The sequence below is a fragment of the Culex pipiens genome, chromosome 2, assembly GCF_016801865.2.
Source record: "Culex pipiens pallens isolate TS chromosome 2, TS_CPP_V2, whole genome shotgun sequence".
In the NCBI taxonomy this organism is placed as follows: domain Eukaryota; kingdom Metazoa; phylum Arthropoda; class Insecta; order Diptera; family Culicidae; genus Culex; species Culex pipiens.
The window spans coordinates 104,262,686-104,281,562 of record NC_068938.1 but is presented as its reverse complement, the minus strand read 5'-3'; the positions used below and the strand labels follow the sequence as shown (position 1 = coordinate 104,281,562).

At 40.5% G+C, this 18,877-nt stretch overlaps 2 protein-coding genes across 21 annotated transcripts in view; one reads left to right on the top strand and one right to left on the bottom strand.

Annotated features, from left to right (window-relative positions):
- The window catches only part of LOC120428101 (uncharacterized), a 581,627-nt gene that overhangs the window by 90,432 nt on the left and 472,318 nt on the right, over positions 1-18,877 (top strand). The window lies entirely within an intron of this gene.
- Positions 1-18,877, bottom strand: part of LOC120427877 (A-kinase anchor protein 200) — a 146,323-nt gene that overhangs the window by 48,264 nt on the left and 79,182 nt on the right. For 19 of the 20 annotated variants that reach the window (XM_039592839.2, XM_039592858.2, XM_052707777.1 and 16 more), the window contains one exon: positions 3,874-4,275. The exons of the other annotated variant lie outside the window; for it this stretch is intronic. In XM_039592839.2, coding sequence (XP_039448773.1) covers positions 3,874-4,275 — 402 coding nt within the window. The remainder of the gene's footprint in view (positions 1-3,873; positions 4,276-18,877) is intronic. 20 annotated transcript variants of the gene reach the window in all.

The window sequence follows — 18,877 nt, the reverse complement described above, 5'->3', positions numbered from 1 at the left end:
TTTCAATCTCTTACAGACAATAAACTGTCGAATCGAATGGAAAGCGACAAGGGTGAAGCTGGATCGAGGCGAAAAAAAATATTGGGAAAAGTTTCCCAGCTGGAGGGACCGGTCATGGGAGTGTGATGACTTTGTTTTTGGGGTGGAAATTGAAGGGTCACATTTCAAAAAGAGACCTTTTAGACTTTTTCTCAAAGTATTGTTCAATCTTCTAAAATATGTTAACTTCTCCAAGAATTTTTTGTTTAGTTTTGTATATTATATTTTTCAAAGATTTAATCAAAATTGGTTTTAATATTGATTTTGCTTTTGTTTGCCAAACTGAAAAGTTCTGTTTTAGCTCTTCTTTTTCTGCAGATCGATAACACAGCACAACATAAACAAGGTTGGAAATCTCGCTCAATTGAGTCAACATAAACTCCACATCAGAACGTCAAGGGAGAAAGGTTCCCGAATTGGAAACCAATCCAAGTGAAACTAATGCCGAAATTGATGGAGGGCCCCACTTCGAGACAAAGTGACCCTTTCTATTTGCGGCACACTCTGTAGGCCGGAAAAACAAGTGAAACGGACCAAATTTGTTTATTGGCATGTCTGACCGTAAAAATTGAGCCTCGAGTTCCCCCGTTTGTTATCAACAATTCGGAAAGTTTATCGTCCGCGCGCTGTGGTTGGAAAAGCTGAAGCTGGCAAAACTTTTCTCATCATCGTAAATTGACGCTGGCAAATGACGAGCTGAGCAAGGCGACGAAAACACTCAGCCCAGGAGCGCGCGCATATACGGGAACCACATTGCCCTGGTGGTGGTTGTACACATGTTGCCTGCCGTTAGGCGTTTCCAAGTTGGAGTGGGGGCTACGCTTGATGCGCGTGAAGTACTAGAACGGAACCGCAGCCGCAGCGTTGGGAAAGGGATTTGTTCAGCATGGCGGGAAATTACGCCAGCCGAAACTTCCGATAGGAAAGTGGGCAGATGACTCTGTTTTGGAGATTCTGAGCGAAAATCCTACTCATTTGGGCATTTACAGCGAATGGCGAATAGCAGCAAAAAACTTTGTTTTCGTACAATGCAATAAAAGACTAACACCTCTGATAATTTGACCAGCTAAGTTATGTTTTAAAAATAAAGCCGCTGAATCAACAAAAATGCATCTAAAATAACAACATGTTTGCTTGAAATAATTTCTCATATACATTTAACTACCTTTTATGTCGATTGATCTACCGGAACGGATATACAAACATGTATGATTGGTTAAATTTGCCGTGTAAATGTTTCTCGGAAACACGCGAACACTCCTTGGCAAACAAGGAAACTGTCAAAAGCTTCAAAAGTGTGAGTTGTGTCTGGTTTGCAAAATAAGTTTCGTGTAATGGAAAAGTACCATCATTCTTGCAGCATTGATCATGATGAAAGCAAGACCGAAAACAGTGACGAATGGTCAAAGATAGTCGAATTAAAATTACGTGAAAACCTTTGTTTGATAAAGGTGCCACTAGAGGAAGTATTAGACTATGGCAAACAAACAAACACGCACTTTTACGTGTTTGACAGATGCAGGCAAACAAACAACGCATGCAAACTGTCAAACTATCAAAAAATGCGAGTTTGTTTGTTTGTCATAGTCTAATACCTCCTTAATAAACCACGTGGAAACTTTATTAGGAATTGTAACAAAATATCCGATGGTAAAATCGCGGATGCACCTCACCTTTGTGACAAACACCACTTAATATAACACAATGCATGTAATGTTTTTCTGCACATACACAAAAAAAAGTTGCATCCGACGGGATTCCAACCCTGCACTCACAGAGGGAACTGGCGCCTTAGCCCGATCGGCTATCAAACCGAAAAAGACTGGTAAAGACAATCTTTTTTTTTATCAGTTTGACATTTCAAGTAGGTTTCCCATACTGAGTGGCTTATTTTTTTGTGTCGATTTTTTTGTCACCCTATAGTGGCTACATATTGCTGGGTGTAATATTACATAAAATTCATAAAATATTGCAAAATTTATTTTACAATCGTCATGATACAGCAAAACAGTCCGTAGGCAGTTATGAAACAATCTGAGTTTAACGAAATCTTTTTTTTTTGCGGAAAAAAAACTTGTTGCGGTACTGCACATTGAAAATTCACTAAAACTAAAAATATTTTAAAATTAACTCAAACATGTTAAAAAGGATTATAAACTCAGACAAATGCATTTTAAACAGTTTTAAGCAGATTGCACTTAAAACTTTATTGAATCTAGAGCGTTTTTTAAGCTCGCTGATTTTTCGGACCGTTTTTGAAGAGGGAGGGTGTCAAAAACTTTGAAAAATATTTGCAACAGCCTTTTTGAACAAAATACTTAAATTTATCAAAAAAAATACAGTATTTTTTAATATACTTAAGCCCAAAAACTAATTGTCCTGTTTTAAATAAGAAAAGGTTACTTATCCTTTCAGGCCTTATGGGTCATATATGACCCAAAAATCTTTTTTTTTTACCATTTTCATATGGTAATTAGAATCATTTTCTCATCATTAACTTAAATAATATATTTTTTTAAATTCAAAAATGAAATGACCTACTTACAGCTGCATGGCCTTCCTCACATTAATTCGTTTTTTTCCAATAACTTATTTTTTGCCTTCAGTTTTTCTAGAATTAACACTTCAGTGCTCGTAACTTTTGATAGGATTGTCAAAGTTTTAACCTTGTTGAACAAAGGGAAAGGTCTTTCAATTATCTTTCAAACGATGGGTCCGGATATTTATTTCCTCAAAATATCTGAAATCCTGCTGCAGTAAAGTTTAAATTCAACTTAAGTGCTTGAAACTTTTGTCTTCAGTCTATCTAGCTGCCCTAACGCCGACCTAAAACTTCAAGTACTACGAATTCATAAAATTGGCCATGGCCACCAAAACACACCTCCCTTACACGGACGTGAACCTCTAGTACCTAAAATGCATTTAATTTTTCACTAAAACTGCACTTCTCAACACATAAATGTGACCTAGATTTTGAAATTAAACTCACGTTTACCAAACACGTAATTTAATTTCTAGTACCTCTCGTAATAACTAAATGGATATGAAATACGTTATTCAACGTCATTCTATAAAAAAGCATAACATTTAAAGTACTTTACAAATCTTAACAATTTTCAATAGGGTGAGACTAAAACGGTCAACATCAGTTCAGCCAGTGCTGAGATAATCGAGTGCCAACTTAAATATTGCACAAATCCAACCGATGTCTCAAGAAATCTTGAAGTTTGTAAATTTTATGGACTCGTAACATTAATTTGAAATATTTCTTTTGTATAGTTTATGTAAGTTTTTTCAAGATTAGGAGATATTTTATGAAATTCTTTTCGATATTTTGTTTATCCAGACATCGAAATTTTATTTTTCAAATCGAAGAATTTCAAAAAAAATGACGAAATGTATCACTTATTATTTTTTAACCATCAATTTCTAACAAGTATTTCAAAAGCTTTCAAAAACTTTCCTCTTAACCGTCATTAGTTCCACACAAAGTCATCGATACCCCAAAACATCCCACCCAGATCACCTCCAGGGACACCTCCATCAACTGAGCGCCATCAAAAGGCAATAAAGACATCAACGCCCAACCCAACCTTGGAGAAAACTGACCCTCCTGGGCTAAATTTAGCCCACTTCCGTCGATCTCATCCCTCTGAGAGTTGATATGTTTGTTAGTCACCCACGGGGACACACGCACAGATAACATCCCAAACATAAAACAATACTTTCCCTGTTACGGAGACTGACCCCCGTCCCTCCTTTTTTGCGTGGGCGGTTTGTGACCAAAGTTTACAAGAAAATACACAACATAAAAAAAGAACAAGAACCACTCACCTCTTCAGGAACTTTCTCGCAGTCGCCGTTCACCTTCTCCTCGCCGTCCTTCTCCTTCTTGGCGGGCTTCTGTTTGTCCTTCTTGCTGAACGAGATACTTCGGAAGGACCATTTCTTTTTGACCTTTTTGGGCTTTTTATTGCTGTCCTCGGCGGCGGCCTTGCTGTCGTTCAGCGTTTCGTCGGCGGTGCTGCCATTTTCGAGCGTTTTGTTTCCGGCGTCCGAGTCGGACGTGACCGTCGTTTCTGCGGTTTTGTCGGCCGCCACGGGCGAGCTGGCGGCAATTGGGGAGGAGGCGGATTCTGCGGCGGCATCACCACCGGCTCCGCCGTCTTTGCTGCTTTCTTTCTCTGTGCTGGCGTCCTTTTCGTTCTCTGCCGCGTCCGACTCTACCTTCTTTTCCTGCACGGGACACACACGATTTGAAGTTCCGGATTGTTTTTTTTTTTTTAGTATGGCCAGCGTGTGTTTGAGTGTGACGATGTGTGAACATGATGTTGTTTTTGGTTTTTTTAGTAGCGCCATGAGAGTGAAAAATGAAAGGGAAAGACAAAATACAATTTGATTAGTGAAATGTTTTCGATCGGTTTTGATTGATTTTGTAATTATTTATGAATCGAGTGTTGCTTTCTGATACTGGGATGAGATGATTCCCTGCGAGGGGGTGTACTATTGTACTGACGTTTTTGCTGAAATGTTAGCAAACGCACACAAAACAACTTAGATTTAAATCCAAAAGAGACAAAAACAAACCGCAACAAATATGTACAACTAACTAAACAGAATCGTTTCAACCGAATGCGCCTAAAAGTATGTAGCTCGCACAGCTTTATGATTTTCAAAATACAAACCACGTTTTGCGCGATTCGATTACCTCTGCCGTACAGCACTCTTTGAATAATAATCCCATTGCAGCGTGTGGAGAGATACTATCGTGTTGTAAATTTAGAATTTTATGCATCATTGAATGTCTGGCACTCGGAATAAGGTGAGCGAATATTGCACACGTGTCAGAGGTAAAACGAAAACAGGAGGCACGACCGAGGTCGTAAAATGGGTTAGTAATTGTGGAACAACTTGGGGCTGCACATTTGTCGTACATCGCGGTTATGGAAAAACGTTGAACTTGACGTCATAAGTTGGAAGGGGATGTTTTGAGATATGATATCTTAATTAATATTTTTAGACCTAAGGACCTAAGAAAAACGTTAAAACATATACTAAAATGTCAGTTTTTGTAAATCAGGAAAATCCTAAAAACCAGTTCTTGAATTTGCTATACATTTAATTGTTAAAAGTACCTAAAAACACATTTTTAACACTCGAAATATCGCATACCTATGAATTCATAAATTTTAGAGATAGCAGCAGTGGTTACGAACTTAATTGATTAGAGGTTCAAAACTATCAATTCTCGATTAAATTTTCAAAAGGTCCTATCTGCATAGGAAACCCATGAGGGATAGGTTGTTTTGAAAATTTAATCTAGAATTACTTTCTACAACATTGTTGGTTATGGCCTACATCTGGTGAAATTTTACCATCAAAAACTCATGTCAGTAGTCTTTGGAAACGCTAATATTTGACAGACTACAGAGCAGATTTTTTTTACAAACTTTGTCGAAGACGCCAAAGCCAAGCCAAAGAAAAAACTAAATTGGGTTTGTTGGACCTTTTTGAAAATAACTCCAGATTGTTTCATTGAGTATAAGTTTTTAATTTTTTTTAAATAAGCCAGATAATCAACAGTCTTCTGAAGCTTCTGAAAAAGGCTACAAAACAAGCAACAAAACAACAGGCTAAAAACTGGCCAGAATGAGTGAAACCGAAAATAAACTAGACGGGAAATGTCAACAAAATCTAGTTAAAACCAACGGTCCAACCAAACGGTTTCGATTCTAAGTTCAGAAATCGCTCACTCATCTCCAATGAAATCGATGCCGATTGAAGCGCGCAATCATATGTGAGCTACGATTTGAATTTGAATTGGTAGAATTCGCTGTCAACAGGGAAGAAATAATCGCGAATATATCAATTTCGCTTGCGAACTTTCTTCACCCGCGAAAGAGAGAGGAGGCAATTCACGCAAAAGAAAATCGCTTCCTAAATTCTCCAAAAAAATCAATCTGCTGATGATTTTTTTGTGAATTTCCTTGTCAGCACCACTCAAAAATATTTATTTCACTTTGTTTACACGTATTGTCCATCTACAAAATGTGACAGGTTATTTTTCGACGTGTGATGTTACACTTGCAAGTGTAGTGAAAAAGATGTTCCGCTGAATAATCAAGATGATGATTTTTTTAGATTCTTTTTACCGATCTTTCGTGCGCGAGAGAGAAGAACCATGCTCCCTCGGATTGTTCTCTTAATGAACATCCAAAAATTTTCTTTGGTGATGATTATTACATCGCTGGCTGTCAAATTTTTTTTTTTTTTATGTTCCGTAAACTGAAAAATAGCAAAATGTTTTTGATAACGTTGATTTGAGGAAATTTAATCACTGATAGGACATAACCGATCGCCGACTATTTTGAATCTGCTTAGAGAGACGTAACGCAATCGGCCTCTCAAAGCCTTTCGCTGTATTAACGGTAATAGCTGATTCGAGAGAGAAAGAGGCAAAAGAGAGGGTTTTCAGTAGCGATTGATGTGTAAATGAAAAACGGTAGGAATTCTTCAGAGCAGTTCGGCATCGAGTCCGATTTGCCCTCGCGAGTAAAAACCCCAATTTTGAGCAATCAGGCCCCTAGTAAAATATAAAACTTAGCGCAAAAACTGTTTGATTGATTCCGCTAGAATATAATTTTTTACATTTGGTTATAGGATCTAATAAAAAAAAATTGGATATTTAAATGTCAAAATTAATCATTTTCTAACAGTTCAGACTCATTCACCCGAGGTTTCGATTCGGATAATCTAAGGTAATTTTGGAATATGTAACCCAAGATGGCGGCCAATATGGCGGTGGTGGACAACTAAAATATTTATTTGTAATTTTTCAAACAATACACCACTTAAATTAGTTTTTTTTTAATTACGTTCAGAATTTCCCCTACTTATTCAGCCTTTTACAGCCGCAATCGACCACCGGCTACCAACCCAAAATCACCATTATTACCCGCACTGTTGCACTTGGCCGGTAATAGTTAGTTCCTTCCTTCCACAGCCAAAGTCGAGTAGCCGCACCGCGCCCGCGCGCTAAGTGAGTGTTAATACAGCCCATTAGCGCAATCCTAAGTTTTGGATTCAACCGATGCAGGTTGGCAGGCGCCTCAGGCCACGACCGGGCTCATCAACGCGGGCCGCAACATTTCCAGCCGCGTCTCGATGTTTCACTTTTTTCTTCCATCGCAATGGTGGTATCTTCGGCTACTTTACATTCCTTGCTCCCCTATCATTAGTAAATTGTTGCCAGTGAGTTGTGTGTGTATCTACCCGGCGGATCACCACGTGGCCAGTACCGTCCACCCCCGCCACACTTGAGTTATTAAACGGATGTTTACGATTTTCTTCTCGATTCAGTGATTTGTAGAAATTTTCGCCTCCCCCCAATGTTTTCGTTACGAGCGCGGGTCTACGTTCTAGAACCAAAACAACTCGTCAGGTCGTCAATGACGGACCCGCGGCTGCGTACGCCAGAAAACGTTACGCTACCCGCGTTCATGAACCACACTCCGTCTTCACATCTGAACATCGCTTCTTCCTCTTTTCGGTGAATAATTACAATCATAACTGTTTCAATTCGGAACAATTACTTTCTTCGTTCGCCATCCATTTTGTTGCCCCTGCGGGACGAGATGGATGGACGGACGGGTGCGTTGATAGACGGACAAAGAGTCCGGCTCCAATCTCTTGTCCATGGCAACAGGGGGAGAGCATAGACGCAGATAAAGAGTTGCAGCCGGTTCGATTAGTAAGCGGACGATGGCTGGAAAAAGGTCGGGCCAAGGGTTCAATTAATCGCGAGCTCCTCTCGGACTCTCGCCCCTTCTATTTGGAAGTGCATTCACACGCCAGGGCCGCGCGATCGTAATGGCTTTCGGAGCACTCTTTGGACGCGTGTGTAGACGCCTTTAGCGAGAGATGAGCTGTCTTTGTTGTGGTCTAAAACGTTTCAATCTCAGCCTCTAATGAATCCGCACGAGCAAGCAAGAACCTTGTTGGCGCTAAAAGCAGTCGTCCACGCGGCGCCCCAGACTGACGGATCCCGTCGATCACGGGGCGAAAGTAACCAAAGGTCAGCGCGCGCTCGCGATTTATAATTGATGCATTTCTTGCTCGACTGACTAATGAGCGAGTCGCGGAAAAGGTTATCTCCCCGCACGTAACCCCTTCCTCCCTAATCTGCCGAAGCAGCAAACAGAGAACGAGTTTGTTATTTTTAGCATTTGTCCACACTGGAGATAACAGTTTGAGATTTTACTACGCCGGATTGTGCTACTCCTGCGCTGATCATTGATGTAGGCGGCGGCTGGAAGAAGCTGAGTCGCAATTCTGATCACGAGGTGCGGCGACGCGACTACGAAGTTTTGTTATCAACCTCGAGGACCTCTCCTCAACTGGTTGTTTATATTTGGCAGAAATGGCACAAAGCGTGGACGACATTTTTGTGCTGATGCGGAGGAGATTTGCGGAACAAGGCGGCCGATATCGATTGTTTTGATTCGCGAGAAATTTGTAAACAGAAGCCCAGCAGCGTTTAATCGGCTTGGGGAAGTCACTCCACGTGGATCAACATGCTACAACAGCAAATTGGAACGATTGGTATTGTTGATTCGAGGAATTGGCTCGCGATTAGAATATTCTATTCCGCTATCGTTAACGATTGCTAATTGATTGCTCGTAAACAGTTTATTATTCGGTTTTTTTGCGCAGATGAAGAGCACACAGATTACAAAAAAGACTTCATGTCAAATGAAATCTGCTCTACAAAATCACAGGTTTTTCCATGAAATCACTCAATTGAAATGTTGAATTTTTCAAGAATTTAAAATCTTAACAAGAAATTGTATTCTTCTCAGATGAAAGAAAACAATACACTATTGACAATTAGAAAAAAAAAATCATGGCGAATGTCAAGCCGGGACCGTAGTGTAGGGGTTAGCGTGGTTGCCTCTCACTCAGTCGGTCTGGGTTTGATCCCAGAAGATCCCGGTGGCAAATTTTGAGACGAAATTTGTCTGATCACGCCTTCCGTCGGACAGGGAAGTAAATGTTGGTCCCGGTCTAACCTAGAGGTTAGGTCGATAGCTCAGTCCAGGTGTAGGAGTCGTCTCCCTGGGTCCTGCCTCGGTGGAGTCGCTGCTAGGCAGTTGGACTCACAATCCAAAGGTCGTCAGTTCGAGTCCCGGGGTGGATGGAAGCTTAGGTGTAAAAAGAGGTTTGCAATTGCCACAACAATCAAGCCTTCGGACACCTAGTCGCAATCGAGAACGCCAAGGCAATGCTGTAGAGCGAATCATTTGATTTTGATGGCGAATGTTCGTTAAAAACACAAAAATATACAAGCGTGTTTGATAGAAATACCAATTTGCAGTCTAATTAGACAATCTTAAAAAAAGTTTTGTCAATTTCAAAAAAAAATCAATAAACAGTATGTTTTTTGAGAGAATTGTCAAAAGTGTTGAAGTCTACACAGCAAAAAATCCGATGGTAAAATCGCATGAAAAAGCATGCACATCACCTTTGTGAGAAAAAGCATGTAATATTGTAACGTGTAAACAAAAAGCATGTACCGAAAAAAAAATCAGGTCTGCTCACCCCAAAAATAACATCAATCCGGCGAGAGTCATAATCAGATTACCAAGTCCGCGCCCAAACCCACTCGGCTATTTCGCCACTTTGAAAATAGTTGGATCTTCACCGATGTAGCTGTAGGTTCCCCATACATCGTATGCAGTTAACACAGTATACGACGTACGGAAAACCTACTGTTACATTGGCATTGATCCGACTCTTTTCATAGTGGCGAGATAGCCGAGTGGGTTGGGGCGCAGATTTGATAATCTGAATATGACTCTCGCCGGATCGATGTTATTTTTGGGGTGAGCAGACCTGATTTTTTTTCTTCTGGACATGCTTTTTGTGTACACGTTTTCTCATACAATATTACATGCTTTTTCTCACACAGGTGATGTGCATGCTTTTGCATGCGATTTTACACAGAATTTTTTTGCTGTGTAGTTTTCAAACAAAGTTTTCCTTAATGTAATACCTGCTTAAACGTAAATACTCAAAGTAACAAAAATCAGCTTGGACTTAGACTAAGACAGTCAATTAATGCCCAAAATCTTTGAAAGGGATAAAAGGACTCCAGAATTAGTTATATGCAATTTATACGACCAAAAAAGTTTGAAGTTTCACAGGATTGGTCAAATGATTTTTGATAGAAGATTGCACATCATTATCTTGTTTTGAGCTCGAAAAACTTTTGAAATGTTTCTTTTTCATCTTTTTTTCTATCATATTTAAAAGGTACAGGTTTATTTTTCAGAAATTTACGGCAATAAAACTTAAATGATAAATTATGAGATCACATTACTCAATCATCTAACGAGACCAATTAACCCGATCGAAGCTCCCCCGTTTAATGTTCTTCGCCATAATTACCAATCACTTCACTTGACCGGATCAACACACACAACTCTTGAGCCTGTCAGCAGCCCATCAACACCCAGAGCTTCAGCCTGATCGATGAACATAATCGCAGAGTTTCAGTAAAAACGGCGCAGCATTCGGTCAAGGATACAATGCACAATGTGCACTCGGGCACTGATCAATCATCGCCGTGGGAACTCAAGTGGAACATCCCTCCCGTTATAATTCCGCAGCGGGGTGACCTCCTTCTTGAAGAAAGAGTAAAATGCACTGAAGTTCATCCGGGATTGATTGGCGCTAATTAATCATTTGGCGAGCAGAAGAAGTAATACCCTCTTTGTTTCGCGCCCTTTTTATGGCCGTCTGGCTGATTAATCTCTGGACAATGTGGTCACTTCGTGATCCGCGGCAGGAAATATTGTCTCGATTTCTAATTTTACGCCACACTCATTACGAGAAGGGCGTAATCGTCCCGATTTAATTAGCCCCATCACGTCAACTTGTAAAAGAGGGGGGCGTACGGATTACCTTACCCCAACCCTTCAAGAGTAGATCGAATTCTTCGAGGCATGAAGAGTCGTACGCCGAGAGGAGAATGACTATGATTAAATTTCTAATTTTATCTACGCGATGCTCTTTTGCGTGCCGCACCTCAACTCAAAGTCATCGACTTGAAAATCAGCTCCAATTTGACTCAAGAGAGGTATCTCAAGAGGACTTCCCCGAATTTTCGATAGGAGGTTTGAGACTTGTCCCAAGAACGCCCCCACCGCTCGATAACGTTATTAGAATCCGTCAAGTCGCTGTCGTTATCGTTATAATAGAGGGTTCCCATCACCAAATTATTGGAATCAGTCAGACATGGTATGCACTCGCCATCGTGATGGAACTTTTAAAAACATCGCATTTGCGAGGTTTCTCATTACTCAACCATAATCATCGATTTTGGTGAGCATCAACTTTCGAGCACTCATCGAACTCTTCTCGAATGAATAAGTGAGCATTTCTCGATTCCGCGAACGAGTGTTTTCCACCTCTGCAAATCTGGCTCGCCATCACCATCACTCAGTTGTCTTCGCAAAGGGATAGCTGCGATTGGATGGATGACGGAGCACGAAAAGCCTTCTGGATCCCCACTCGAAGAAGCCATTCAGAGAGACGACGTGATGAAATAATTGAATCTGACACTGAACCGCTTCCCATTTCCAGCAGTCAGTCGGTAGCAAGAAAATCCGGTAATTTCATAAGGTGCTGCTGCTGCGGATCAATAAAGTGTGCGAGGTGAGCCCCGTTATGCTGGCCATGATTTACGATCGCCACCGAACTGAGACAGGAGCGAGGTGCGTATGCCTCGTGGCATCTACGTTTTTTTAACTCTCTTTAAATGGTTATGGTGCAACGTAAACAGTACTCCTCTTCTGCTCGAGGGGATGCATCGAGGTGATGAGAGGGGAGCCGAGAGGTGACGGGACTCTGGTTATGTTCTTCGACACCACCATCGATCGTATAGTTGGATCTATGCTGGACGTTGAAGAAGATGGTTGGGATCATCGGGGTAAAGTGGACCTTGACAAGTTTTAGAAGAAGTTAGATTGCCAAGGTTATATTCATCAATACTGTTAAAGATTGATAGATTCGACAGATTTATTCTAGGATGCGCTCTAAGCAAGTGGTATGATCAAATTTGAGAAGTTTTATTAGAAAACAAAAATATGAGACTTCATTTGTCGTAAATTTGGTTTCTTGAAATTACATCCTTTTGAATTGATTACACTGCGCAAATATTATTTAAAAACTTTTTACCAATATGTAGTCAAGATGAACTCACAGCAAATTGAATTTCAAACATCCCCTTTGAAATGTATGCATTAACGTTGATTGAGTTTGCACAAACTTCCTCGTTTCACCCCGCCCCGCCTCATCGCCCGTAATGGTTCGGTTCCCGCCACCCCCAGAGGGGACGCATGAAATTAATTAGCATTTTGCGCGCGCGTTGCAACTGGCACAGATTATGCTGCCAGCGCCAATGGCGGAGCAACTTTCCGCAGACTTTGTTGCAACTTGGCAAAAAATAATCCTCTCCTTCTTGGTGGTAGTGGAAAGTCGTCCCTTAAGAAAAACCTTCAATTTGAAATAGAATTCACTTAGGCAGAACTTGACGCACAAGTTTTTGGCGGAAATTACCAGCTCAAACTTTCGCAGAGCTAATTAAATATCTCAAGAGCAAGCTACCTTCTTCGAAACCTTAAAGTTCCAACCTTTTCCGACTTCGTCTTCTTGAAGGCACGTTTTAGATCGAGCCCCTAATGCCTAACCAAAGTGCATTAAAAATTGAAATCAGAACTGCAGCCAATCGCGGATCTTGGGGACGTGCCCGCGCCAAACAGCCGTCCAAGAAACCTTTTAGGATCACGTTTTTTTTTCGAGGCCACGTGTTGCGCAATGCCAACTTGGGCCAAGAACGTTACCTTATTTGCTAATCATAATTCGTGTCGGCGCAGCAACTACTCTCCGGGTAGTACAAGAGTTTTGCGGGAGCGATTATAGTTTTTTTTTTTTTGTTGCCACAGTTATTGTGTTGCACGGTCTAACAGTTGATGTAATTTGGCCGCTGACCACGGGCGGCGGAGGGGGAAATTGCAGTAAATCGCGCCCGGGCAATTGGGAACGTTCACCTGGGCCGGGTGAGTCAACCCGGGTTTTGGCGAACGGATTGGGGAAAAAATCGGCAGCGATTAGCCTAGATATTGCGATAAGTTAGCACATTTGTTGTGTTCAACGTTTGCAGTTTAGAGCGTTGATTTTTTTTTGCTGTACATTGTTTGGTTGAATTATTTTAACCCTAATCTGTCCAAAATCTGTATTTACTTTCTTCAGTTTCTTATTAATCAGGAGTTCGTTTTGAGCTAATTTTACTCTTTTCAAAACAAGGGTCCTGTTTTTCGTTTCAAAAAGCAAAAAACTCAGTGCCGATCAAATCGCTTGAATCGTCAGCGCGCAACCAATCGTGAGCGACCACGATTCGCAAGCAGCCAACGATTTGGATTGCTTGGCCTGCTCCGTTTTCGACAACACTCACACAAAGCACGGTTAGAGAGGAGCGAAGCTAACAAAATACCAGCGCGGCACTCGCTGCAATCCCTGAATAGTGTAAGTTACTGTCATAGGTGTCTTGAGTAAACAAAAATTTTGCAAAAAGTTTTAGCAAACACTGTTTTAAAAAAAAATCGAATCAATGAATAAAACACAGCCGATAGACGACTTCGAACAGGATGCGAAAAATCTATTCTAATGATTGTTGAGAAGAGAGTGGCACTCAGCACGAGAGCAACCTTTCTCTCCAAAAAGAGAGCGCTGGTTGTCGCATCATGTAACTCAGAGATAATAGTCCTCAGAGAGAAAGTGATACAAATGGAGGATAACGAACCATGACTCAAAGTGAATCTGGCTTTATTCAATCATGATTATTCGCGGCATGATTATGATTTGAACTTAGGGAAATTCCCTTTGGATTTTGAGATGAAGTTGGAAATTAGTGAAAAGTACTCTGCTTTTGGATGCAAGAGTGTTCATATTATTGTGAGCAAAAATTTTAGAGAATCTAGAATATTGTTAGTTAATTTTTTTCATATTCAGATATTTTGAATTCGAATATTTGTAAACTCAAAAATGTAATATTCAATTTGACATTTTTTAAAAATAATTTATTCAAAAATTTATTAATTGAAAATTAAAAAAAAAGATTTCAAACCATAAACATTGAGAAATGGAAAAAAAATAAAATTCTTTTTTTTAAATTGATGTTCAAGGTTTTAAATATTCATCTCGTCGCTTGTAAGCTATCTTGTGATACATTACAAATTTCTAAATTTGCAAATTATTATATTTTTGAATTTGTTATTTTTTAGTTCAAATCATCTGAATATTTATTAAATTTAAATTTTCAAAAATTAAAATATTCGAATTATTTTTTTTATTTGAATTTAATTTAATTTAATTTAATTTCAAACTTTCCAATCTCATATTTTGAATCAGCTTGGAGCGACAAAGCGCAAACGGCGTGTCTGAGCCAATCACATAGGGAGATCAGAAGAGAGAGAGTACTCAGTAGCGATTGGTGTGGTTATGACAAACAGTAGGAATCTATAAGAGCTGTATTGCGTCGCGTCCGATTTGGTCTCACGAGTGAAGGGGAGGATTGTGAGCAATCAAGACCCTTGAACACGCGTTTGTAATTTTTTTCAAGAGTGTTTTTTTTTTGTGAAAACAGAAATTGACAACCAGAAAATTTACTTTACGTGGATAAGAATATTTTTGATTGGAAAGAAGTTAGTAAGATACGCCCAGAACAACTTATATGACCAGGAGCAAATATTTTTTAATTTTGCAGATTCAAATGTTTTTTATGACCTATTTCAAGTTCAACTTTTCAAACTTTTTCACCCTAACATCCCAGCTCGAGTGAACTCATTTAATGACACCAGTGCCTGCCATTTCAGCCATTTCCTGTACTCTCCCCACCCCATGTTCGCGATAGTGAAAGCTACTAAAAACTGCGACAAAAAAGGGGCGCCTTCAATTTTTAACTCCCTCTGATGATAAATTGAGTTACAGCGAGCACCCGTTTTGTGGAGAGGTGTCGCAGCGCGAAAAAACAGCGTCAAATACTTGGCGCGAATTCTTTCTGAAGTGTTGGGGAAAACTCTGTAAATTACGGCACATTAGCGTGGCCATTTAGGTTGGGAGAAAAGTGTGGGGGTGGGGGCACATTTAAAGTGAATTTATTTTGGGCTTTTTCATTGGGCTCAAAAAAGGATCCAGTTGCTTTCTTTGCAAGATGATGCCGTAATTAGCGAGTGCCATGCTTTTTTTGGTAAAAGGGCTGAAATTAGGACGAAGAGATTAATGAGTTTATGGAGTTTAGTTAGTAAATTTGATTCTAATTTTTTTTTTTTAGAAAAAGTCGCGTCAATTTATACAGTTGAAACAGTTGAAATTTTGATAGATATTCCACTGTTTTCTAAAGAATTCAAGCAAGAAATTTATTGCTCCACACAATAAGCTGTGGTATTCAAAGGTTCTGAACCATAGAACCGTCTTCTCACTAAATCACCCCAAATATGGCATCTCCAGACAATGTAAGGCAGTGGCCATAAACCAGCCAGTAAGCTCGCCCCGGTTCAAACTGTGAAAACCTCCTCGTTAAAGTATGAAAAATGTGTCTAAAACTCGCTCGAAACTGTCTAAACAAAATAGACGCAAGAAATCCCAACTAAACCCATAAATCATTCAGAGAGAAATAAAAGAAGAAACGAAAAGAAAGTTATTCTGGTCGTCGTCCCCGCGCTCAACCCTAACCTCAAAAAAGGTTCTAACAAAACGGGCAGCGAGTCAAACCGTGAAGTTTACCAATTCGAATTCCTTCGCCGTCGCAGACCACGAAGAGAGACTTTTTGGTAATCGCTTAAGTTACGACCCGTTTGCCACCGCACATACAGAATTCGGAAGGAAAATCTCCCCTCCAATTAGACAAATCACGCACAGCTTTCTAATCGCTCACTGTCAGCGGAACCTTCAACTTGACCTTCGACGAGGGGTTCGGGGACCTGCTACAACTCCGGAACATGTGGAACGAATCCAAGTAGTTTCTTCCCCCTGCTCAAAACTCTAAAAACCGCTTCGGTCTTAAAATAAATTCCTAAATTTATGGCCACGTGTGATTCTGCTCGAGGCGTTAGAATTTATGTTGCGCGCTGCAACGCCCCTCGGAGATCTCTGGCGGACAAGTGCAGCAGCAGAGTGGAAAACGATGCACACGTGCTGCTGCACCAAGACTGTGGACGGAGGAGTTCGAAAAAGGGGGAAAGCGAAGCTTTGAACGCATCAGTGAAAATTATCACCTCACTGTGAAAATGCTCTGATGAATGCCGACATCGGCGCGGTTCCATCGGTGATGATGGGAGATTGAAGGAATTCCGACGTGAGGCAGGTTAGTTTTGGTGACTTAAGCTAGGGCCTGATGGAATTTGGTAGTTGACTGGCGGAGATGCAGTGGATTACACGGAATTTATTAGTTACTGCCAGTTACTCAACCCGATTATTAACAACATTGCCGCTCTTTGAAAAACGGGAAGTGTTGATGCTTCGCCTTTTTAAGGGGATAAGGGAAAATCTCCACAGTATTCCCAAGTAAGTTTCGCTTGAAGTTGGACGGTTTTTTTAGTTTTGAAGACGGGAAGTAATGATGCTTTGCCTTATTAAGGGGATAAGGGAAATTCTCCGCGGTATTCCCAAAATATTTTTGGAAAATGTAATCAAGGTTCGTTCAAATACTTTTCTAAAAAAATATCACCCTAACGTATTTCAGTCAAGAATGCGCTCCTCCTTAGCCCTTTTCGCACCAGTCAACACGTCTAGGTACCTGCCAGCAGCACTCGCCGTCTGAAGCTGGAAGTCACCGTCCCGAGCGTCAGCTGAAAGTGACACATTCCTCCAGAGAGAAGAACACACCCTTCCCAGCTTTTTGCTTACTTTTTCATCCCTAATGTCCTCGACTCCGTCGGTTGGGCCTCCTCTGGTGGAAATTTTTAATTAGAACTCATTAGCACAAAAACCGACGACCGAGGACTCAGCGAAGAGAGTAAAAGTTCTGACGTCAGCAGCCCTCACTCTTTTATGTTTACTTACTAATGGAATGGGTTCCACGTAAAAGTCCCGCGAATGTTCAGTGACTGCGCGCGTGTGTTTTGAAGTTTTAGGAATGACCTACTAACCGTCCTTTTTACGGCCTCTTTTGAAAAAGATGATTTATTTGCGGTTCATTTCGAGTACTAACCGCCAGCTGGGTCTCAACCACACACTTGAAGAAGTACGAGGTCTCGCAAAACTCATCTCTTACGAGAAGCTTTTGATTTATGGTTGCGCGTTTGATGCCTTCAACTGAAAGGACGAGCTTTTCCCAAGGGGAAAAACGGAGGACGGATTTGCTTTGATTTTCCAGCATTCCGCACACGCATTTTCCGCACTGACAAAAGATGAAAGCAGGGAATTGTTCATCAGTGTTATTGCCATTTCCGCGCCAATTTCGAGGGGTTGAGGAGGTGGAGATACACTCAAACGAGAGATGTCAGACTTCAAATTCGCTTCGCTTGGAGAAGGCGATTTTAGCGGATTGCAGACTGGATTTCGTCATGTTGATGCGATGATTATCCGAATTCACGTTGAACTGATTCTCAACACCATGACAACCGTCGATTACCGGCCGCTTCAATCTCCATCGCACTCCAGGGACAAGGATAGCGGATTTAGAAGACGGGAATTGTCGATTAGGCCGTCCCAAAAAAATGAAAAGTTGTCAAATCTTCGGTGCTCACCCCTAGAATGATAGATTAGGATGTCAGGAACAATGTTTTCATACAACAAAAAAATCCCAAAAATGGTTTACAACTCGCGCGCGGAGCTTGAATGAAAAAAGTGCATTTTTCGAGTATTTTTCAGAAATGCGCGTAACAATCATACTAAAGTCGTTCAAATTTGGTCGCCTTTGGCTTCAAGTTATAGTTTAATGTCCCCTGAACAAATTCCTGTACAGACATAGTCCATAAAAGCTTGTGTTTGGGCATGGCAGAGCGTTTTAGGGAGAAAAATTTGTATTTTTAAGCTAAAAAATTTCAAAAATCACTCCCCAAAACGAGCCAAAAAATTTTGCAGTCAAACCTCATGCATTCAGCTTATAGGAAATTTCACGGCGATCATTTTACTTTTTTTAACATTTAATTTATGTCCACGCAAAGCCGAGATATTTGCATTTTAGTGAACAAAAAGTGACGAATTTTCAAAATTCTTGGTATATAAGCGTTTTTAGCATAAAACATTGGCTACTATGATTACAAACGGGAAGGCATATATTTTGGATATTTTTATTTTGCTCGCTCAAAAACGATATTTGTTAATAACATTTCATGAAAAAACATGAGATTTTCTCACAATGTGACGTAAACGACATATTTATAAGTACTGCTCTGTGCTCTTCTCGATATGAACAAATAAAGCTCTAATGGGTAACTTTTTTTGAAAAAATAAGTTTTTTATAAATGAATTTGTTTCATTCGAATATACACACGTAAAAAAATCACGTTCATAGCTTGGAGTTATGAACTTAAGAAAAAATAATTTTGATTTATGATTATTTGTCGTTTACGTCACATTGTGGGTCTCGTGGCGCAGGGGTAGCGGCTTCGGCTGCCGATCCCGATGATGCTATGAGACGCGGGTTCGATTCCCGCCTTATCCACTGAGCTTCTATCGGATGGTGAAGTAAAACGTCGGTCCCGGTTTCTCCTGTCTCGTCAGAGGCGCTGGAGCAGAAATCCCACGTTAGAGGAAGGCCATGCCCCGGGGGGCG